The sequence below is a fragment of the Protopterus annectens genome, chromosome 16.part0, assembly GCF_019279795.1.
Source record: "Protopterus annectens isolate FY-2018-M chromosome 16.part0, PAN1.0, whole genome shotgun sequence".
Classification (NCBI taxonomy): Eukaryota; Metazoa; Chordata; order Ceratodontiformes; family Protopteridae; genus Protopterus; species Protopterus annectens.
In genome coordinates this window covers 809162930-809187907 of record NC_056750.1, presented here as the reverse complement: position 1 = coordinate 809187907, position 24978 = coordinate 809162930, and the positions used below count along the sequence as shown (strand labels likewise).

Genomic DNA, 24978 nt, shown 5'->3' with positions numbered 1-24978 from the left:
TAGCCATCACCTCAGCCAGGAGAATATTAGAATTACAGGCCTTGTGTGTAAAGCGCCCATACATCATTCTTCACAAAGAAAGAATATCCCTTTGGCCTCACCCTTCTTTTCTACACAAAGTTGCCTCAGATTCATATATTAACCAGTCTATTGACCTGCCAGTTTTCTTCCCAAACTTTTCAAACAAAGGGGAATATTCTTTGCATTTGTTAAATGTGCCTAGACAGTTACGCTTTTACTTAGGACTAAATCTATTAGAAAATAGGATCAACTGTTCCTGTCTTTTTCAGTTCCTAGATTAGGCAAGCCAGTTTCCATAGTCACTTTGTCAAGATGGTTGAGAGATTGCATCACCTTTGTTTATCCGCAAAATAAAATGAGTCTGTCAGTTACAGTCAAAGCTCACTCCACCAGATGAGTTTCTACTTCAGTAGCCTTACATTCCACAGCCTCTATGGATAACATTTGCACAGCAGCTACTCGGGCTACCCCTCATACCTTTATTACCCATTACAAATTGGATATGGTCTCCAGTGGAAGAGCATACTTTGGCCCACTGGTGCTCAGAAATATCCTTCCATAGGCCCTCCCAGGACATAAATTAGCTAGGGACTCTGTCCCAACTGTCATGAATGAATGAAGATTGATAACATCAGACAAAGAAGTTATGTTCTTACCATACAGTTACATCTGTGTTGTTGATCTTCATTCATTCTTGACATCCCACCCTCTATTTCCCCCTCCAAAAACTCCTGGAGGTTTGGAACTAGTCGTGGTTCTCTTGATGGGACATTTGCTCAGACAAAGATTCATCTTTATTATTTTTACAAGCAAACTTGATCTGATGGGAAGGGAGGAGTGGCACTATGACTAACCTTAGCTCGAGAGTTTCTGGCTGGCACGTGCTTGTTATATCAGCCGAGTCAGTTCCGAGGATGGAACTGAAACCCCAACTGTCAAGAATGAATGAAGACAGAAAGCACAGATGGAACTTTATGGTAAGAACATAAATTCTTTTTAGAAGTAAAAAGTAGCAAACAAGATCTGAGGAATGGAGTGAGGACTACACCATAATGGGTAAGGGAGGAGCTTGAGAATTTGGAATAGGCCACGAGCTGTAAAAGCAGCAGAGTCAGATCTAAGGATCGGATCTAAACCCACATGTTGAGGAAGAGTGAAAATAGACAACACAACACCTTTTGGATGTCCACAGGCAGTTACAGTTCTACCATCAGAGAACCAAAGATTTGAGAAAATCTGAACAATTGTCTCCTTTTCTGATTCAAAATTAGGAAAAGTAGTTTCTAAAGTGACTTTGGCCAAAAGATTGACTAAGTGTATTACCTTTGTTTATGGAAAATGGATTTGCCTTTACCAAGATCTCCAATAGCCCATTCCATCAAGTCTATGGCAGCTTCCTCAGCTTTTTTGTCTAGAACTTCCTTGGATGATATATGTGCAGCTGAAGCTTTGGCTAATCCTCATAACTTTATTGCTCATTACAAATTGGAGATGGTCTCTAGGGGAAGAGCAGCCTTTGGCTCAGCTGTGCTCCGGAATATCCATCCGTAGAGTCCTCCAGGATTTAGGTAGCCAGAGACTATGTCCTAATAGTTGAGGAATGAATGAAAATGACAGCTTTGGATAAAAATCACCATAGCATTCCATCTGTGTTGTCCATTTTCATTCTTCCTCAACCTTCCACCCTCTAGCCCTTTCCTTGCTTTTACTCCTGGAAAGATCAAAGGGTATTGGAGGAACCTCTGTTCCTTGTTTGAGCCCCAGATTTCGTTCTTTCTTTATTTTCCACTGCTGTGCAGGTGTGTGGGCAGCAAATTAGATCTGAGGTATTTTAGGTGACTAGGGTATTATAGGTCAAGGGCGGAGCTCAAGGGTTCATGTGTTCTACAGTCTGGAAGAAGCGGTAAAGTTGAATCGTTATGGTGAGTGCATAACTATTTTTTATCTGATATTCCTTGCTGACTAGGCAGTTGGGGGTAGTCTTCACAACAGCCGTTAGTGAGTGAACTTGCAGTGGCCATTTATTTTTCCTCAGAGGAATCACTTACCTCTCCATCTTCCTCTGATGTAGTCCTTTTGGCCACCACAAAGCAGGGATCAGACATATCCTTTCAGCTGCTTTTAGTGTCTGGGTCCAGTCATGAGATGGCCATCTTTACTGGAACAGAGTTTCTCCAAAGGATGATACTGGATGTGTTCACACAAGAGCGACCTCTTGAAGGGATACTGATTCCTCTCCTAGTCAGTCAGAGAAGATACTAAGAAAAAAAGAAGTTAAACATTACCATCTGAAGACATGGTATGTGTAACAAAGTTGATCCATGTTGTCTACCCTGTCTGGATTCAACATGTAAGACTTCGGGTCTGACTCTGATCTGTCACTGGCGAATTCCAAAGTCATCAGCTCACTTACCTTTGCCTCCTTTACCCATAAACCCAGCTCCTCACCCCAATCCTCAGATCTAGTTTGCCGTCATCCAGGTCAGCAGCTTGGTCTTGGCTTCTTTGCAAGTATCCTTTATGGTATCACCAGTGTAGTGCCCTTTTTTTCAAAAATGTACTCCCTTACACTGTATTACTGTTCAGTAGCTTTTGTGTGTGTGTTATAGATAGCTCGGCAGGTAGATAGGTATGTTTTCATGATTGTTATTTTTCTGTTTGTTTGTCCGTAGTATTTTCTGACCTTTTCTGGCCTCTCTCTTGTGTTTTTGTTAGGCAAGTCCTGTAGTTTGTGAGTGAGTGTAGTGCTTTTTAGTGTCTAGTGCTTTTTTATTTTATTTTATTTATTTATTTATTTTTTAGTATGGGTGTGAAGTTGCCCTATCTCGCCTTCATTCTTTACTGGTTGGATTCGGAAACCGTCCTTGGTTCTGACTCGGCCATATACAAAACCTCCAGGTCTTCCACTGGCTTGTGGCTGTACCCTTATCCCATTGTGCTCTAGTAAAGCTCCCCAGATATCTTTTGCCGCTAAACAGATCGGGTGCTTTCATTTTGGCTCTGGCTAAGTTGAACAATTTTTTTCTTCTCATTATTAATATAGTTGCTGTTTTTGGCTGTTATTTAGTTAGCGGTTAGTGTTAAAGTAGTTTTCTGTTATTTTATGAGAGTTCGCTCTTCTGCTTTGCTTTTGGCCATTGATTTGTCTTTGTCAGGCCTGTGTTACTCCCTATCCCGGATGAATTTTTTTCTGTTAAAGCCCTTTGTACACACTTGTTTAAATTAGTGTGTGTTACTGAGAAAATTGTTGTTAGTCTTGCTTCTTCCTAACTAAAACTGGCAGCTTGTTTAAGTTAGATGTCTACTGTTGCCCGATAACGTTAAAGGGCCATCTTTCTCCCTTCCCCCTCCCTTTTGAGCTAGTCAGCTTCGTTTCGGTTAGAGAACTGCCACCCCTTCCCTTTTTTCTGTTGTAAATTGTTATATATTTTTTCTAGTTTAAAAAAAAATGTGTGTGTGTGTGTGTGTGTGTGTGTGTGTGTGTGTGTGTGTATATATATATATATATATATATATATATATAGATATAGATTTAGAGTATAATGATGCTTTTGATTTTGTCTACTAAACTGCTGAGTAGTTAGACACCTTCTTATACTTGTGTTGTTTGTTGACTTTATATACTGATCATGTCATCATGTCTAAGGAACTTAAAGAAAGCAAACCCTCTGGGTTTAAGAAGTGTGTGAAATGCAACCAAAAAATGTCCATCACGGATGGACAAACTATTTGTGTATACTGTTTAGGAGCTTTGCATCTGCAAGAATCTTGTTCTATTTGCCACTCTTTTAGTTCTAGAGTGCTGTTTGAAAGGAAGAACAAGGTTATAGTAAGAGGTTAATTGAAATCCCAATTCACTGAGGCGTAAGAAGAAGGTCGGGGATCTTCAAAATTGACCAAGTCTCCTTCATCCAAATGTGAAAGATCTGGAAAACGGTCATCTTCTTGCCAATCGGAGCCAGCAATAAAGTTGACCAAAGTTGCATCTCCGCACCCAAAGATTGCCAGGCCCAGAAAATCTCCTTCATCAGCTCCTTCAGTATCGGTGCCAATAGAGTTTTAATTAAGGAGCCGGTCCCCGGAATTGGTACCGGTCTCCCCTACTTTAAGGTCACCTTTTCAGCAACCAATAGGATCTCCTGCTCCCTCTTCTCAGTCCTCCAGCAATATTTCTGATGATGATGTGGATCGTGTGGTGTGCAGATTTTTAAGGACATCGGCACCGGACAAACTACTGTCGGCTGCAACCCTGAGGAATTCGGAATTGACCAAGACCTCCCCTTTGACATCAACTCCTCCACCGAGCCAACCTGGGACTTCAGTGCTGGAATACCTGGGACACATTGTAGTGGAACCTTCAGTGCCAAGACCCATTCCGTGATCTTCGGACCTGACATCTGCTCCGACATCCTTGGTTCCTTCTGAACTCGAGGGGTCTAGGAGCTGACACGCTTTGGTCGGGTCCAAGAAGGAGAGTCTGATCGAACCTTTGTCAGATCCGAACTTGCCTCTTGGGGCTTAGGTGCAGGTGAACTTGGCTCCAACATCTGCCTTGGAGCCAAACCCCTTAGTTCTGGGGATTCTTTTTGCTTCGTCGGAGGCAGAGGTGTTATCGGATCAGGGGAGGGGGGCTTTCAAGGTAATAAAGGAGAGTGCTGTCTCCACAGACAGCTCCACTTTTGGGTCTTGACATTCTTCCTCCAAAGGCACTGGCGTCCGTCTCGGCACCACACCATCCACAGAAACATAGAGACCCTAGGCCTCAGGATACCCCATCGGGTGAATCCCTCTCTTGCAACACCTCTCCAAAATATCCTTCTGAAGAGGTCCCTCGTAAGAGACTTTGCAAGAGGAAGCATTTAGACTCCCCTGAGGAATCAGTCACTTCAGACACAGACCTTGATGAGTTAGAAGGGTCTGCATGGTCACCCTCTGAGTATGTCTGGTTTGATGATATCCTAGAAATCTTTAAACAGAGAGGTAGATGGAAGTCCATCAGCCCCTCTGAGGAGGAGTCTGTTTACCTGAAGGCTTTTGGGTCTCCTCCTTCTGCCACTTGGGTGTGTCTGCCTTTTGATAAGCTTATGGAATTAGTCAGTTGAAAGGTGTGGGAGTCTCCAGACTCAGTGGAACCTGTTCTTCATAGGCCAGACAAATTTATAACTGCACCTTCAGACAGGGAATTTCTTACTAAGGGTGCCCCAGTAGATGCTGTGATGGTGGTGGCAACCACCAAAAGGAACTTCAGATACATCCTCATTTGTCCATTCGCCGAACAAGGAGTCTCAAACAATGGACAGATACAGAAAAGGCATGTTCTCTTTAACGACCTTTGCACTCAGATCATTGAACTATCTGATGCACTTTACTAGGCTATAAAGAGATCTCTTTAAGGAGCTAGGAGATACTCTACAAGGTTCAGTAGCTGCAGGGGTATCAGACAAGATTTCTTCTCAGCTCTCCACCTTAAATTCTGTGGTTAACTCCTTCATGAGGCTTATTTCTTACGCAGCAGATGGAGCAAGTAGGGCAGTGGGTTCAGGAATTTCCCTGAGGAGACATTCCTGGATGCGTTTAAGTGACTTTGTGCAACCCTTTAAGTCTGCCTTTATCAATGCCCCCTTCGATTGCTCGTCTCTCTTCGAGCCGAAAGTTAAGGACACATTCACCAGGTGTGAGCAAGAAGGGAAAACTCTTTATGCCATAGGAGTCCGTTTTTCCCTGCCTTCTAGACCTTACCCAAAAGGTCAAAAGGGAGGAAAGATGTGGTTCCAAAAATCCCAGAGAGTTTTTCAGGATGCACGTGATGACTCTTCCCCCAAGGGCAGAGGGGGAAGTAGTAATGGGAGATGCCATCCATGTGGTAGAGGGGGTCCGCAAAATCAGGGTGACATGGTTTTGTTTCATGGTAGGCCCTTTCAACTCTCCTGAAAGGAGGCACATCTGTCCATCTCTGGAGGCAGTCGGGGGTCGCTTATCTTTGTACCAAGAAGCCTGGCTGGGAATAAGAAAAGACAAATTGGTAGAAAGTATCATGTCCAGAGGCTACTGTATACCCTTCTCCCTTCCCGTCCCAAACATAAAGAACACCCCAGACGTTCCACCCAGTAACAGGGAACAGGCAACTCTAGAAATTCAAAAGTTGCTGGACAAAAGAGTCATCCAAAGAGTCCCCGCAGACCGGATAGGATCTGGAACTTACTCAAGGTTCTTTTTAGTGCCAAAGAGAAAAGGGGACTGGAAGCCCATTTTGGACCTCAGCAGATTAACTCATTCACTCCAATGGAGCTCATGAAGTTTGTAGTGTAACTTCCAATGGGCGGAACCTAAGCCTTTTCGCAGAATCAAATTGTCCTCACATTTCAAACAAATGTTCATATTTCAGGAACCATAGTGGTTATGAATAAATGACAAACTCTTCAGCATAAACTATTTTTATAGTGGTAATATTCTTTAGGTTTTAGGTCTTAAACTGAATTTTATAAGTCACAGCAAACACAGTAACTATTACATTTGTAATATTTTGTAAACAGCTTACAATATCTCAGCAACTACTCAAATTGCATACATTCAGCAGGATTTTGTAAATCTACCTGAGTGCTTTTATATGAGGCTAAGAATTTGTCCGTATTACTTGGTTATTGAGATATTTAGAAAAATGTGAAAATTATATCTATATAAATTAATATCATAAAAAAACGCAGTTAATATCTAATGTTAAGTTGTCAATCTCGCCTTCATTCTTGCTTGATGGGTTCGGAGCCGATCCCTCGGCTCCGACTCGGCACTTGCTAAGCTCGAGAGTCACTTTTACCAGCTCGAGGCAGCCCCATATCCCATGATGCAAGGCGGTAAGTACCCAGATCTCGTTTGCCGCTTCGCTTATGAGGTCCTCCTTTTACCAGCTCCTGGTAAGTGATTCACTTTATTGATATTAAAGCCCCTTTTTGTTAAAAAAAACTTTTATTGTTAGTTATAAGTTAATTATTTAGATTTCCTGACAGAAAATTCCTGTCTCTTTTAATTTTTTTTAGTCAAACTTTACCCATCCCATCCCCTCCCTGTTAGGGTGTGTGTGTGTTTGTTTTTAGGAATACCTTTTTGGTATTTTCTTTAATTTAAATTTTTGACTGGTGTGTGTGTCTGTTTTGTGAAGCACCATGTCAAAGGAGAGGGTCTCAGGTTTTAAGAAGTGTGACTCGCGCTGTCAGAAGATGTCTCTGACAGACGGTCACACTTCTTGCCTGTATTGCCTGGGGCCTCTTCACCTGCAGGACTCCTGTGCTATTTGTCATTCCTTCAGCCAGAGAGTCCTGCAGGAAAGACGCAAGCTGATACTTAGGGGCCTTCTTAAGCCGGAGGGCTCTCCGGCTAAGTCGGCTCCATCAAAATCAGCTAAATCTTCCAAGGCCCAGGCTTCTGTGTCTAAGCCTGTGGCCTCGGCTCCGGCTCGTTCGAGTCGAGATCGCTCCGGCTGGAGCCGATTCTGGCTTAACAGCCTTCGGCACCGATGGCTATCGGTGCCGAATCTGCATCGACCACCGGTGTCGGCTCCGATCGGTTCCGACCCCCATGTGGCACAGGCATCGGTGTCGGCTCCGATCGGCTCCGACACCGTTACTTTGGTGGCTGTATCGGCTCCGGCTGGAGCCGATACATCGAGGCTTCCTGTCGGCTCCGATAAGTCTTCGGCTCGACAGGATCTATAGTATCGGTTCCGATGGCTCATTCCAGGAAGAGGTCGAGGTCTCCTTCCTTGGAGCCGATACTTCGCCCGGCTTCACCTCTTCTTCTGAACGGAGCCATCGGAGCCGATCTTCAAGGTCATCCAGACTGTCAGATCATGACCTAGAGAGAGTGGTCAGTAGATTACTTAAGTCACAGGTACTGGCCCAAATGTTACATAGTCCGTCTCAACAGACGACTGTTGGTCCACACCCCGTTACAGTTCCTCCTTCAACTCTACCCCAGAGCTTGGAGTTGGAGTCTTCGGGAATGGTTACTGCTATGGCTGGAGGACGGATATCCCCTTCTGTTCCTTCAGCCTCTACTCTTATCTCCTCTTCGAGACCTTCCTTAGAGGGATTCGGTGGTCGGGCTTCCATGGTCTCCTCCGAGGGGTGAGTGGCATCGGACCCTTGTCCGAACCCGCTCTTCCCTTGGAGCCTCGGCCTTGGTGAGCTCGGCTCCGACATCTGCCTCGGAGACTTCCCTTTCGGTGGTCCCTGGAGTTCCTAGCTCTTCAGAACGGGTTCTCTCGGACCTGCCTGGGAGGGGAGCATTCGAGGTGATGAAGAGTGTGCTGGCCACTGGTATCAGTCAGCAGTCTGTTCCCGTAGCTCCTCCCTCTATAGTACCTGTTGACATCTCTGCCACTTCTCTTGCTACAGGACCCAGAGATCCTCCGCCTCAGGTTTCCCCATTGGGAATTTCCCCTTCTTCCGAGGATTCTCCTGATGTTTCGGGAGATCCTCCTAGGAAGAGGACTTGTAAGAGGAAACATGTGGACTCCCCCGAGTCTGTCACTTGGATACTGACTTTGATGAGTCAGAGGGATCCCTAGATCCCCCTCTGAGGATGTCTCCTTCTCAGACATCCTAGAACTCCTTAAACAGAGGGGAAACTGGCCCACCAACAATCCCTCTGAGGATGAGTCAGTGTACCTAGAGGCGTTTGGATCTCGGCCCTCCACCTCCTGGGTGTCTCCGCCTTCGACCCCTTATGCAGGTTATTGCACGAAGGCGTGGGCAGCTCCTGACTCTGTAGAGCCAGTCCCTAGGAGGCCTTCAAAATTTATCACTGCCCGTGTGACAAGCAATTCCTCACTAAGGGTGTCCCCGCTGATGCCATGGTGGTGGCTGCGGCCACCAAAAGGAACTTGCAGATCCTTCCGTGCCGTCCATCCTCCTAATAAGGACTCTAGGACCATGGATAGGTACGGTAAGCGGATGTTTTCCTCAGCGACCTTTGCTATGCGTTCGCTGAATTACCTATGTCACTTCACCAGACTCCAGAGGGATATCCTTAAGGAGCTGGGTGAAGTAGTTCAGGATCCTACAGCTGCAGGGGCTCAAGAAAAAATTGCTTCGCAGCTAGGAACCCTCAATTCCATTGCAAACTCCTCCATGCGGCTAATATCTTATGCTGCGGATGGAGCAGTAGAGCCGCAGGTACAGGTGTGGCTCTTAGACGCCAAGCCTGGATGCGGCTATGTGATTTTGGATCCCTTTAAGGCGTCCTTCACAAATTCTCCCTTTGATGGGTCAGCTTTGTTTGGCCCTCAGGTGAAGGAAACCTTGACCAGGTGTGAACAGGACGGCAAGACTCTTTCTGCTGTTGGAGTCCGTTTTTCCACCCCTTCTAGACCTTATCCCAAAGGACAGAAAGGTGGGAAAATGTGGTTCTGTAAATCCCAAGGAGTCATGCCGGATTCACGTGGTCAGTTTACCCCTAGAGGCAGAGGGGGTAACAACAACAGACGCCGCTCTAGAGGCAGAGGGGGTCCGAAAAACCAGGGAAACAGAGAGCCTCTCTCTGACAAGCCCTTTCAGCATCCCTGAGATGTTGCCCGGCTGTCCCTCCTTGGAGGCAGTCGGGGGAAGATTATCACTGTACCCAGAAGCCTGGCATTCCCTCACTCAAGACAGATGGGTACAGTCGATCATATCCAAGGGTTACATAATTCCTTTCGAGGAAAGTCCTTCCCTCAAATTCCCTTCCAGATGTACCACCCGGTCTAAGGGAAATTGCAGAGTTAGAAGTCTCAAAACTACTGCAAAAGAGCCATTCAGCCAGTTACAATAGACCATTCAGAGCCGGAATCTACTCAAGGTTCTTTTTGGTCCCCAAAAGACGGGAGACTGGAGACCAATATTGGATCTCTGCAGACTCAACAAGTCTGTCAGGAAGACAAGATTCGAATGGTCACTCTTCAGTCAATTCTGCCCTTCTTACAGAAGGACAACTGGATGTGCTCAATAGATCTTCAGGATGCGTACTATCACATCAAAATTCACAGACGCTCCAGGAGATTTCTCCGCTTCGGCTGGGGTCCAGTCATTTCCACTTCAGAGCCCTGCCCTTTGGTCTCACTACAGCCCCAGAGTGTTCACCAAATGCATGGCAGTGGTCACGGCTCACCTGAGACGTCAAGGATTCCAGGTGTTTCCGTATCTCGACGACTGGCTCCTGTCAGCCACCACCAGGCATCAGCTTATACAAGCCAGGGATTACACAATAAACCTTTGTTCTCATTTGGGCATCTCAATCAACTTCGAAAAGTCATCCTTATCGCCCTGCCAGTCTATTACCTTCATAGGCAAACTTAAACACTGTTCGGATGTCAGCTACCCTTACAGATCAAAGAGTTTCAGACATTCAGAGTCATGTCAGGATCATTCTGGCCAACAAGAAAGTACAGGCCAGAATGGTTCTAAAGGTATTAGGTCTCATGGCTGCGGCCATTACTCTTCTTCCCTGGCTCGATTCTACATGCGCCTTCTTCAGTGGATGCTGTTCACACAATGGTCATACCAGCAACTTCCAATGCGCCACCAGATTCTGGTGACACAGACATGCAAAGAGCATCTTGCTTGGTGGATCACATCTCCTCAGGTTCACCAAGGCAGGTACTTTGTACCCCATCCCCGATAGCCACTGTCACCACGGATGCCTCCCTGATCGGGTGGGGGTCATTATCAGGGCAGGATGGTTCATGGGGCGTGGCAGCCGCTCGAGTACCATCTGCACATAAATGTCCTGGAGATGAGAGCAGTGCTTTTAACGTTGCAAGCCCTCAACGACTTTCTTCCCGTAGGGACAATTGCAGTCCACACAGACAACATGTCTGTAGTTTGGTATATCAACAAACAGGGCGGAACCAAGTCCTACCCCTTGTGTCGAGAAGCGCTCAGACTATGGCAATGGGCGATCTCCTCTCATCGGTTTCTGGTAGCAACGCATATCCCTGGGAAAACCAACATTGTAGCGGACAGATTGAGCAGAGCTATTCTCATGCCTCACGAGTGGTCTCTCAAGCAATCTATAGCGGAAGAGATTTTTCTGGAATGGGGTCGTCCATGTTGCGATCTTTTGCTACTCCCCAAAACAGCAAATGTCCAGACTTCTTCAGCCTCTTCCTCTATCAGGCCATCCCCCAGAGACGCTCTGACCCAGGATTGGCCCCAGGGACTTCTTTATGCCTTCCTCCATTTCCTCTGATCCCTCAGGTTATCCAGAAAGCTACCGTTTGAGAGCCAAATTGATTCTCATTGCCCCTTACTGGCCTCGACAAGTTTGGTTCCGTTCCTCCATCATCACCTTTTGGTGCAGCCGTGGCATCTGGACCCAGTGCCAGATCTTCTGATTCACCAATCGGGTCAGCTGCACCGGTCAATCCCTTCTCTCAACCTCACAGCATGGTTGCTCCACTTCCTTCCTTAGCCAGGCTTCCTTTGATCTCTAACCCAGTTAGAGACATCATAGTAGCTTCGCTAAAATCCTCTACCAGGAGGATTTATACAAGCAAATGGAAACGTTTCTCTTATTGGGCTAAGGCCAAGAATATTGATCCTTTTACTGCTCCTGTTCAGGCAGTCCTTGACTTCTTAGCAGAGATTTTTCATGCAGGCTCCTCTTCTTCCACAGTCAGAGTTCAATTGGCTGCTATTTCCAATTTTCATGTCGGGATAGCAGATCATAATATTATGTCCCATAGGCTCTGCAGGGCCTTCTTGAAAGGAATTTTCCTACTAAAACCTCCAATCAGGAATCCTCCTCCTCAGTGGGATCTAAATTTAGTGCTGACATCCTTAATTCTTCCCCCCTTCGAGCCAGCTGCTTCTTGTTCCCTGAAATATCTTTCTTGGAAAACTTTATTCCTAGTGGCTATTACATCGCCAGGAGGGTGTCTGAACTTCATGCTCTTCGGTTCGACCCCTATTTGGTTTTTCACAAAGACAGAGTATCTTTGAGAACTAACCCAACCTTTTTGCCTAAGGTCGCTTCAAAGAACAATTTGAATCAATCCATTGATCTCCTGTATTTTTCCTAACTATTCAGATAGAGCTGAACAAAAGCTACATTATCTTGATGTCCACCGTCAACTTAGATATTATTTGGACAGAACAAAAATTTAGAAAATCTGATCAACTTTTTGTTTCCTATGCGGATAATAAAAAGGCCTTCCTGTTTCTAAAGTGACTTTGTCTAGATGGCTTTCTTCGGTCATCTCTGAAATTTATCTGCTCAGGGGAAAACAGCTGTGCTCAAAACCTAAAGCACATTCAACTAGGAGCTTAGCTACTTCTACAGCTTTTCAAGCTAGACTTCCTTTAGACACTATTTGTGCAGCGGCCACTTGGGCCACTCCTCACACTTTTGTTTCCCATTACAAATTGGACTTGGCCTCCAGGGACAGAGCCAGTTTTGGCTCTACAGTCCTCAAGAGTTTGTTCCATTGAGCCACCCAGGATAGAGGTGCTAGGACGCGGTCCCATCAAGCAAGAATGAAGGCGAGATTGACAACTTAACATTAAGAAGTTATGTACCTACCATAACGTTCCATGTTAGTTGTCTTCTCTCGCCTTCTTTCTTGCGACCCTCCCTCCTTGCCCCTGGCCTGGACAGACCTTGTTATAAGAAACTGTTATGCTGAAGACCATTCAGACCTGGTCCTTCTTCCATCTGTAAGTTTTCTTTCTTCCTTTGGGAAGTATTTTATGCTTGGTGCTATTGCCCTTTGTCATCAAACGAGATCTGGGTACTTACCGCCTTGCATCATGGGATATGGGGCTGCCTCGAGCTGGTAAAAGTGACTCTCGAGCTTAGCAAGTGCCGAGTCGGAGCCGAGGGATCGGCTCCGAACCCATCAAGCAAGAAAGAAGGCGAGAGAAGACAACTAACATGGAACGTTATGGTAGGTACATAACTTCTTATTTACCTACACTACACAGAGATCAAATATTAATGCAGTTGAGTTTGCCATTGTGTACGCTTTAAGATGAAATCTTTTAAAACTTTGTACATAACATGGTATCTGAAGTAGTTTACTTAATTTGATCTTCAACCTCTGGGTACCGGATCCATATCGGATCCGAGCTGGCAACTTCACAAGCATCTGCTCCAAGCTCCTCCCTTACCCATAATACACCAACACTACCTTCCAACCCCCAGATCTTGTTTGCCCTGGCTATCCAATGCGTCGTGATTCTTGAGCTCCAAGTTGTGAGTAGATCTTTTCAAAGTGATTAGTGTTTTTTTGTGTGTGTGTGCATGGTAGTATAGGTTTCCTCTCTTCCTCCCCTTCGCTGTTGCATCGAGTTTAGAGTTTGTTTATTAGTTTTTAGGTAGTTTGTAGTAGGTAGTCCCCCCCCCCCAGCCTTCTGTGTGCTTGTCTGAGCGTGTGATGAGTGGAGTGTGTTTCTTGAAAATTTGTGTTTTGTTGTTTAGTGAGATATGCCTAATCTCCCTAAACACGTTTTCAAAAGATGCACTGAGTGTGGCCACGAATTGTCACCTGCTGATGGCCACACTGTTTGTGTGCGGCCCATTTAGCCACCGACTGCAGTATTTGCGTGGGTTTTAACCCACGCGTCTTTAAGGATCAGGGGGCCAAATTAGTTATGAAGGGCCTGCTCCCTTCTAGAGAGGCGGCCACCTTCTCTCCTGCTTCAGTCACATCTGCTACTGTGACTGCCTCTCCTTCTACTCCTGTCTTTGCTTCTCCTCCCTCCCTGGCTGAGACTCAACCTCCTGCCTCTAAGCCTGTGGAAGCATAGCATAGAAAAGGCAGAGAGAAAGAGAGAGAGCACAGATCTGAAAAGAGAAAGAGGTCCCCGGACCTTTTGACTCCGACCAGACCTCCTACCAAAATTCAGCCTAGGCACCTTGACTCACCTTGGCTCCAATCTCCTAGATTTTCTCCAGAGCTGAAGGAGCCCAGACACCCTCTAGAGTCTCAGTTCTTCGACCTGCCAGGTCGGAGTCCGTGGCTTTGTCGCAGTCCACCCGTAGTCTCTCAGAAGTTGACATGGATAAAATGATGCAGAGATTTATTCGCACACAAATTCAGATGGGAGTCTTGCCGGCCCCCCTCCCTCTGTTGGGGAGAGCTGGCATCCCTTCTTTACAACAATATCTCCTTCTCCAATCTGACCCCCGGTTTCGGAGTACATGGACCCGAGAGTGCCCCTAGACAGGGGGTCGGCACCAACGGTACCTTTCTGTTCGCCGGCAGCTGCCTGGAGCGTGTCGGATCTGAGTAGTTCGGATCCGAGTGGCCCTCTGTGCCGGAGCCTGTGTGTCGGATCCGAGGGGCTGTAGCTGTTTCCATCGGCTCCGACCTTGTTGGATCACGGCCCCCTCCTCGGAGTGCTGTCTACTTTGGGCCCAGCTCCGATTCCCACGTCGGATCCAGGAGAGCGGTTCCCTTAATGGTGCCCCGGAAGCTCGCTGTCCCTCGGCATTCGACATTGTGGAAAGGGTTCTCTCCAATGGATCGAGGCCCCTGACTATATCTTCGGACTCCGTCCCGACGCCTTCTGCTTTGTGTGCGAATTCCCATTATTTTACCAAAGGGACAGCCTGTGCTCGAGGAGCCCCAGGAGGTTCGCCCTGAGGAACAACAAGTGGTTTGCGATTTCCCTCAGGAAAGCCTTACTGGAGAGGTTCCTCGCAAGCATACGTTCAAGAGGAGGCACTTGGACTCCTCCCCGGAATCCCTCACCGAGGACACTGATTTGGATGATGGGGAAGGTTCTTCCATATCCCCTCCCGAGGATGTCTCCTTTGAAGACATCATGGAAATCTTGCACCAGCGGGGAGGTTGGTCCGCCCAAAAACCTTCCTCGGACGAATCCGTATACTTGGAGGCTTTTGACACGGGCCTGTCTACTTCCTGAGTGTCCCCTCCCATGGATCTTTTAGTGGACTTGGTCACCTCGCGGGCTTGGAAGGAGCCAGACACTGTGGAACAAATCCCTAAATGCCCAGAAAAAACATTGAGCCCCCCCCCCCCCTTGCAGACAGACCGGGTTGGAATAAAGGGTCCCCTGTAGACACTATGGTGGTAGCAGCCGCCACCAAAAAGGAACTAGCCCAGGAGATTTTCTTGGTCCCTCCTGACCATGAGTCTAGGATGATGAATGGCCTAGGGAAGCGGATTTATGCATCAGCAACCTTTTCTATCAGGGCACTATCTATGTTGCAGGAGGACAGGGCTCCATTCTCCTCGAGGATGGCTATCTTAACAGTGGTTTCAAACATATCCATGCAACTCCTCTCACACGTGACCGAAGAAGCGGCTGGGTCTGGCGTGTCCATGAGGTGTAACGCCTGGCTCAAATTATGTCAGTTCACGGAACCCTTCAAGACATCCTTTGCGAATGCCCCGTATGATCGCTCTTCCCTCTTTGGTAAGACCATTCGAGACACCTTGGTCCAGAGTGAGAAAGATGGGAAGACACTGTTTGCCATCGGAATCCGCTTCTCAAACAATCAAATATCCTTTCCCCGGAATTGGCGAGAGCAAAAGATGTGGTTCCGGAAGTCTCAGTATTCCTCGGGCACTCAGGGATCTTCTTCCCCTAGAGGCAGAGTGGGACAGGATAGACACCGGTCCAGAGGCAGAAGGGGTCTGAGTTATTTTGGGTCTCGAGAACCGTTTTTGGACAGGCCCATGCACCAACCCTGAGGGGTTGCCCAACTACTCTGCTCTGGAGGCAGTCAGGGGTCGCCTGTCATTGCACCTGTCAGCATGGGAGTCCATGTCATCAGACCATTGGGTGCTTCAGATAATTTCCAAAGGCTGTTCAAGCCCGTTTGTGGTTCCTCCTCCACCTTACTAACACCTCCCAGACGTACCACTCATGCAAAGGGAGGCAACAGTGCTAGAGGTTTCCAAGCTGCTAAAGAAATGAGCCATCAAACCAGTCCCCCAAGATCAGTCTGGATCGGGCATCTAATCCAGGTTCTTTTTGGTGCCAAAAAAGACAGGAGACTTAAGGCCCATTTTGGACCTATCTACTCTGAACCTGTCAGTTGCCAAAGAAAAGTTCCGGACGGTCACTTTACAGTCCATCATGCCATACCTGCAAGAGAGCGACTGGATGCACTCGTTCGACCTCCAAGACGCTTAATATCACATAAAGATGCACAAAAGTTCCAGGGGGTTTCTCCGCTTCTGGCTAGGAGCCAATCATTATCAGTTTCAAGTCCTACCCTTTGGTCTCACCTCAGCAGAGTCGGTCTTAAAGGCCCTAGGTTCTATGGCAGCGACGATAACACTCCTACCATGTGCTCGATTACATATGCGAGTACTGCAGTGGACTCTAGAGGTTCAGTTGTCCTTGTTGGATCTTCCATTGTCGTACCCAATACACCTCAGCAGAGTCTGCAGGTCATCCCTTCTTTGGTGGATGCAGTCTTTGGAAAGCTTGGAGGGATGACCTTTTGTTCCAGCTATTCCTCAAGCCACAGTGACCACGGATGCCTCCCAGCTAGGGTTGTGGGGGCATTGTTTGGGAAGGACAGTCCAAGGCATGTGGTCTCCGATGGAGACCAGTTTGCATATAAACATTCTGAAGATGAGGGCGGTACTTTTAGCGTTGCAGGCCCTTCATGCCTTTCTACCTCTGGGAACCATTGCAATCCAGTCAAACAACATGTCAGTGGTCTGGTATATCAGCAAATAGGGAGGGACCAGATCTTACCCCCTTTTTCGCAAGGCCAGGAGAGTTTGGGAATGGGTGATCTCCACCGGTCGTTTTCTGGTAGCAACGCATATTCTGGGACGGTCCAAAGTTCAAGCGGGCAAACTAAGCCGGACTATTCTGATGCCTTATGAGTGGTCTCTGAATCCTTCATTAGCGGAGCAGATTTTTCTAGAGTGGGGTTGGCCTTGCTGCGATCTCTTCACATCTCCTTCCAACGTGAAGTGCAGTGAGTTCTTCGTTCTGAACCCCCCACCGGGGGAGTCCCTATGGACACTCTTGTCCATGCTTGGCCTCCTGGTCTTCTTTATGCTTATTCTCCTTTACCTCTCATGGCAAAATTTCTCCAGAAGGTTTGCCGGTTGGGGAGCAGAGTCATCCTCATTGCCCCATTCTGGCCTCGCCAAATCTGGTTACCCTGAGTTTGGTCCCATCTGGTAGTTCCTCCTTGGATCTTGGATCCGATACTACCGGATCACATTTCGCACCCCAGGAGGGTCCCTCATCCAGCTCTGGGCATTCTGAAGCTCACTGCTTAATTGCTCTAGTTCCCTTGATTGCTAGGACTCCTGGTCTGTCTTCCCCGGTCAATACTATTCTGGTGGCAGCTCATAAATCGTCTACCAGAAAAATTATATAGTAGCAAATGGAAGCATTTTTCTATCCTGGCTTCTCAGAAGGATTTGGACCCTTTCCCAGCGGTCCTTGAGTTCTTGGCATACATTTTTCGGCAGGGTGCCAGTTTATCTACAGTGAAAGTTTGACTGGCAGCCATTTCCATTTTCCATGTAGGTGTGAACATGGCTTCTGTTGTATGCTTCTGCCCATTCCCTTGCTTCCCAAATTCCGTCAGAAAGGCAACAAGTTGAAGAGAACTCTCATTGCCCTGTATTGGCCTCGACAAATCTAGTTTCCTTTCCTCTGGCCTAGTCTACAGAAGGAACCCTGGATTCTGGAACTCTTTCCAGACTTTTTGTCACATTTGATAGGAATGCTTCATCCCAACCTTCACAATTAGCTGACGGCTTGCTTCCTCTAGTTCCATTGATTGCCAGACAACCTATGCTCTCCTCGCCAGTCTGTCATATTTTGATGTCCTCCCATAGTCATCCACTCAAAAACTCTAGAAGTAAATGGAAGAGGTTTGTAATTTGGTCTGAACAACAGTGTGTGGATCCTCTCACGGCCCTTATTCACTCTGTTCTAGAATTTTTAGCCCACCTTTTCAATAATGGAGAAGCTGCTTCTACCATTAAGGTGCAATTAGCAGCCATCTCAGATTTTCGCATTGGGATAGATAACATCTCTCATTTCCCACAAACTTTGCAAATCCTTCTTAAAAGAGACCCTGTTGTTAAGGCCTCCCCGTAGGGATCCTTCTCCCCCTTGAAACCTTAATTTGATACTAAGTCTGATTGTTCAACTGCCTCTTGAACCTGCAGCCACTTGTGATATTAAGTTTCTATCTTGGAAAACTATCTTTTTGGTGGTCATTACATCTGCGAGAAGGATATCAGAAATTCAGGCACTATCTTCCCAGCGTCCATATTTGATTTTTCATAAAGGCAGAGTCTGTCTGCGTACCAACCCCTTCTTTCTGCCCAAAGTTATTTCACAAACCGATATTAAGCAAACCATACATTTGCCTATTTTCTTTCCTAATTTCAGCAATAAAGGAATATGTTCTACGTTTGTTAGGTGTTCATAGACAGTTTTGTTTCTATTTGCATAGGACTAAAGAGTTTTGGAAAGCAAGCTAATTGTTTCTTGCCTTTGCAGGTCCTAGAAAAGGCCTTCCAGTATCCAAAGTTACCTTGTCGATATGTCTCTCTTATTGCATTTCTTTCATTTGTACCTAAAAAGGCTTAAATCCTTCCAAATCTATTCGAGCTCACTCAACCAGTACTATGGCCACACCTACAGTCTTCCAGACAAATGCCTCCATGGATGATATTTGTGCAGGAGCCACATGGGCAAGCCATCATACCTTTATCACTCATTACAGGTTAGATTTGGTGTCAAGGGGAAGAGCCTCGTTTGTTTCAATGGTTCTGAGGAACATCCTCCTGTGAGTTCACCTGGGGTAAACTTAGCTGGGGACTCAGCCCCATATGTGAGGATTAGATGAAAAATTGACTATCAGATTAAGACGTTATTTACTCACCATTACTTTCTATCTGTATTGTCGATTTTTCATCTCTCCTCACATTTCCTTCCTCCAGTCCCTGTCCTTTGGTTTTCTGGTTGAACAGGAAGAGAATTGTATGTCATTTTTTTTATTTCCAAAACTCCAGAAGTGGTCTCCTTAATAATCCTTTTAACATTAAAGTTTAATTTCTTCTTCTTCTGTTGAAATAATTCTAGCAAACAAGATCTGAGATAACAGGGAGAGATGCATTGTGGTTAAGAGAAGGTATCCAAGAGCTTTTTGGTTGCCAGGAGTTTAGTAATGGCTGAGTCGGTTCTGATGGATCGGCTCTGGACCCATATGTGAGGAGAGATGAAAACCGACAATATAGATGGAATGTTATTGTGAGTACATAACTTCTTTTTCGTCAATGGGGCCAGCCTTGCTGCGATCTTTTTGCTTCTCCCTTAAACAACAAATGCAGCAGCTACTTTGCACTAATCCCCCCAACAGTAGAGTTACCAAGGGATTCCCCACTTCACTATTGGCCCCTCTGGTCTGCCAGTCTCATTAATTCCAAAATTTCTATAGAAAGCTGTCAGGTTGAAGAGGAAAGTCATCCTCTTTGCACCATACTGGCCTCGACAAATTTGGTTTCCTTTCCTTTGGCATCACTTTCTTCGACAATTTTGGATACTGGTTCTGACTCCAGACCTCCTGTTTATCCCAACAGGCATGATCCATCCCAACATCTCAAATCTCAGGCTAACAGCCTGATTTCTCCAGTTCAATTAGTAAGCCAGACAGACACTGCTGTCTTCCCCTGTCCGACATTTTCTTTTATCTTCCATAAAATGTTCAACAAGAAATCTTTATACAAGTAAATGGAAAAGATTTATTTGCTGGTAGCAAAAAAATCATGTTTAGCCGTTTTCAGCACCGATGCATAAATTACTCAAGTTTATAGCCTTCCTTTTTAAAGAAGGGACTAGTTCCTCAACCATTAACATTCAATTCACAGCAATATCAAATTTTCACATTTGATTCAAAGGTTCTTCAGGTGCCTCTCACAAATTGTGTAGAGCTTTCTTGCGAGGCACCCTACTTTTGAGACCTCCATTTAAGGACCCTACTCCTCCATAGGATCTCAGTTTGGTACTGCAAGCTCTAATGCATTCCTCCTTTGAACCAGTGGCTAAATGTGACCTTAAGCATCTTACTTGGAAAACTATTTTTAGTAGTTATATCTGCTAGCAAATTTCAGAGATTCAAGCCTTGTCTTCAGAACCTCCATATTTGATGTTTCACAAGGATAGAGTGATGCTTCAATCCATTAATTTGCCAGTGTTCTTCCATAATTTTGCAGACAAAGGTGAATATGTGTTACTTTTATTGGATGTTCACAATCAGTTACGTTTTTACCTTCATAGAACTAAAGACATGAGAAAAACAGACCGATTGTTTGTTTCCTTTGCAGAATTGAAATTGGGCAAACCAGTCGCAATGGGAACTTTAGCCAGATGGCTGAGTGTATTTCATTTGTCTATAATAAATAAGGTATTATCTTAGTACAACCGTTAAGAGCTCATTTAACTAGGTCTATGGCAACTTCTTCACTTTTCTTTCCAGAGCGTCCATGGACAACATATGTGCAGCAGCAACTTGGGCTACTCATCATACTTTTATTACTCATTAAAAATTGGATCTGGTCTCCAGGGGTGAGCATCATTTGGTTCAACTGTGCTCAGTAATATCCTTGCTTAGCGTCGACCAAGGATTATGAGTAGCTGGGGACTCTGTCCCATCAGTTGCGGATAAAATGAAAATTGACATCAGATAAAGAAGTTATGTACTTACCATAACGTTCTGTCTGTGTTGTCCATTTTCATTCTTCTTCAGCTTCCCGGCCACCAACCCCCATCCTTTCTGTTTACAAACTTGTGGAAGAATAAGCTGTTAGAGGGACATCGTTGTCCTTGTATTGAGCTCCAAATATAGTTGCTTTCTGTATTGAGTACATACGTATTATATCTCCTATATTTATGCATGTTAGATATTTTTTTTATGATAAAAAATCAGCAAACAAGATCCGAAGTGAATTAGTGTTGGTGTATTATGGGCAAGGGTAAAGCTCAAGAAATTTTTGGTTGCCACCAACATTAGTAAAGTCTGAGTTGGATCTGAGGATCGGATCCAAATCCATCAATTGAGGAAGAATGAAAATGAACAGCACAGATGGAACATTGTGATAAGTACATAACTTCTTTTCATGACAGACTCAGCCCTTAGTTTGTAGTTGTATCCTATGTTAAAGAAACACCAACTATACTGTTGCTTAGGAACCATTTAGGACAGAAATGTTTCTTCAGGGACTTTTCTTTGATCGAGCTTTTACTCTTATTGGGAAACATCCCAAACACCCCTTTCACGTGAAGAGACTTTTTTATGGAGTCTCCTTTCTCTGTGTCAAAAAGGTTAATTGTGAAATTGTTGCTTTGTTAATGCACAATGTCTTTTTCTTCTGTAAAGAGCTGTCCCTGCATTGATGATCTTGAGGATGATCATATCATTTGTAAATGTACCGTTGTTGAGTGTGATATTGTGATAGGCCTGGAGGTACTCTGTTTATGTTTTTATTGTAGGGTGAGGAGAAATACTTTACTGTAGTATTTGAGTAAATTCAGTGATCAAAAATAAATCAGTCAGACAGTAATACAGTTGTTTTGATAGTGCAGTAAGAATTTCATTATTTCCAGGGTCTTTATAAGTCGGCAGTACTTGACTGAAGTTTTCTCTTGCAAGTGGCTAATTAAGCACAACTCTGCATACTTTATAAGGTAAGGACATGCCATCCATTGTTAATTCATCATCTTTTCTTTGTTTTCCTTTCCAGAATGTTTGAAAACTTTGTTCCTGGATGGTGCAGGACCTCTGTCTTCATTAGCTGTTTGTGGTGGCACTCATCTCCTTTGTGCAAGTTTCAATTCTGGGATTCATGCACTCAGGATATCATATGACAGCAGTCTTAATCTCAAGGAGGTGGCAAGGTTCTGACCTCTAAAGAATATTTATGTTGTCGAAAAGGACTTTATAATGAGTACTGTTTTAGTACTTTAAATGACTGAAGCTAAGTAACTGACAAGTCGTTTCAGAATTTAAGGCAAGTAACTGTAGAGAGCTTAGAGTTGCAGAGAGAGATAATGTTCATGCTGTATAGAAATGTGAAAATAACTTGCTTCCTGTCTGGTATGTCATTGTAAAATAAGCAAAGAAGTAATTTATCCTTTAAGCATATAGTTCTACTTAAATGGCCCTATTTGATCGTATGAAAGGCTGTACATAATTGTTATATTTGTCACTTCCCCTAAGGTAATACTTTTAAAAATCTCACATATTAATTATTTCCTTGAGTGGATATTTAGAGATTGCTGCTTTCACTGAGCCAAACCTATGGAACTGGAAGTCACCTGCAGTAGAAGCAGTTATTTCTTTTATTTGATAGCCGGACAATTGCACTGACCTGATATGAATATTTTTTATTCTGACCCCAAAGTGCATATATGGTTAGTGAGAAAACATTTGGCCAAGCATTAGGGGAGATGCCTCATTTTTTTCCCTTTCCTTCAAGTGTTATGGATTCTCAAGTATATATCTTAACTGTCATCAGTTCAAGCAGACTACATCTCAGTTTAACGCTGTCCAAACGCTAGTACTTCAGGATTATATTTACCCACATGCTGCCTTAATAGCATTCTTAATGGTGCGTATTATAGATATAGCACTTAAAGCCTTCTGGTCTTCCAGCATCAAAGAGTGTATCCAGTTATCCGAACCACTGGTAGGTGAACTTTCTTTGTTGAAATTGTATGCATTGATTCGCAGGTCATAGATGTATTAAAAAAAAAAAAAAGTTGGTTGCTTCAGTTGTTTTTCTTCTGCCAGCATTGTTTGATCATCACAAATTAGACTGAATACTGCTATTTATTGCTGCTGGTATTTTTTGTTTCTTAAATATTAAGTATTTCCAATAAAGGACAAAGAGTGTGAAATCAGGGTAACATTTGCATGCAGTTTCCACTGCATGAACCTCTTCTGTGAGCTGAAACTCTTCCTATTTATGTAGACTAAGCAAACATTATGTACTCACCATAACAATGGAGCTGCATTGTCCATGCTCATTCTTCCCCAACTGATGGGTCTCCGATCCTACCTTGGATCCAACTTGACTGCTTCACTAGACTCTCATAGATTCACCTCTTGAGATTCTTTCTTTAACCACAATGCTCCACCATACTTGCATACCTCAGACCGAGTTTGCTGTCCCAACAGTAACATATACATGACAGCATATCATTATGGAAAGGCAATATAAAGGCATTCAGAAAGGCTGGAGCCCAAACAGGGAACAAAGGGACATCCTTTAGGTCTCGCTAGGAAGATAGGGAACGGGATTAGAGGGCGGGAGTTGCGGAATAATGAAAATGGACAACACAGATGCATCGTTATGGTGTGTACATAAACGTCGTTCCTCTTATAAACAGTGATAAAGATGACGAAAATGGATTTAATAACACTCCAAGGATTTTGTGTCCTAGTGAAGACCAGCAATAGTCGAGGAGTTTCCATTCCATTTTGGGGCAAGATAAAAGCAGCCCAGGACACCCACAGACATTGCCAACATCTTAGCTGACAGGTTCAGCACAAACTTCTCCCCCCCCCCCTCCCCACCAAAAGGGCAAATATCTATCCCAGCAGAGTGCTGCCCCCCTGACATCTCAGATGCTCAGGTAAGAGCCACCCTCTCCAAAGCAAAAAACACAGCATCAATGGGACAAGACGGTGTCCCGGGCTGCGTCCTACATGAACTCCAAGAAGAGCTAAACCCAAACATAAAACTACTGTTCAATCTCAGCCTTACTATAGGATATCTGCCCAAAGAGTGGCGTACAGCAACAGTGGTCCCTCTCCATAAAGGTGGTGCCTCAACGGATCCTGGAAACTATCGCCCCATAAGCCTGACTAGCTTGGTCTGCAAAGCTATGGAAAGGATCATCATGGACTTCATAAATAAAGATATTGGGGACCTACAAACACTGGATCCTACACAGTTCGGCTTTGTTAAGGGCAGATCCTGCCTCTTAAACCTGGTTGATTTCTTTGAAACAGTCACCAAGGCCATTGACGAGGGGAAGGTGGTCCACACAGCCTACCTGGACCTCGCAAAAGCCTTCGATACAATACCCCACTGGGGCATTATAGATAAGCTCACCAGCTTAAATATAAACCCCTATGTCACTAGATGGATTGCAAACTGGCTTAAGGACAGAACCCACATGGTTAGAATTGCTGGAGCCATGTCAGACTCCAAACCAGTTACAAGTGGTGTCCCACAAGGCTCAGTCCTGGGACCTCTCTTGTTCGGTATATATTTCTCGGAGGTACAGGCCAACACGGAAGGACTGTGGCTGACCAAGTTCGCAGATGACTGCAAACTGGGCGCCATAATCGACTCTCCAGCCGACACCAGCATCCTCCAAAAGGGCCTCATAGAAACAGACAACTGGTGCCAGAGCCATGGCTTCAAGCTAAATGCCAAAAAGTGTATAGTCATCCCCTTTGGCAAAAACAAAGTGCCCACAAATTACCACATAGGTGGTAATCCATTAAGTACAGAAGAAGTAATTAGGGACCTGGGGTCCCAAATTGATAGCAATCTCTCATTTGACAACCACGTGGCCAAAGTGGTTAGAAAAACATTTTATATAGCCCACCTAATCATGAAGGGATTCACATCTAGATCAGGGGACGTCATCGTGCCTCTTTACTCATCCCTCATCAGGCCCATAATTGAGTACAATGTCCCTTTTGGGATGTACTTTACCAGACACCTGCAGCAACTGGAAAGACCCCAAAAGTACCTCACCAAGAGGATCAAAGGGCTGAAACAGATGCCATATGCTGCCCGGTTAAAGAAACTCCAGCTCTACTCAGTGGCATACCGCCTGTTCAGAGGCGATCTGTGCCTGACGTATAAAGCCATGTCCAACCCGGAATTAATGGACATGCTGCACCTCAGAAAATCCAAATCCCATCGAGCTATGCCCTCGAGAGACTTGAACC

At 45.1% G+C, this 24978-nt stretch overlaps 1 protein-coding gene across 1 annotated transcript in view; it reads left to right on the top strand.

The window, feature by feature from the left end:
* Nucleotides 1–23572, top strand: part of WDR31 (WD repeat domain 31) — an 898065-nt gene extending 874493 nt beyond the window's left edge. Inside the window, exon 6 of the mRNA XM_044058602.1 lies at nucleotides 21752–23572. Within this exon, the coding sequence (XP_043914537.1) occupies nucleotides 21752–21912 (161 nt within the window). The 3' untranslated portion in view covers nucleotides 21913–23572. The remainder of the gene's footprint in view (nucleotides 1–21751) is intronic.
* Nucleotides 23573–24978: the final 1406 nt, after the last annotated feature.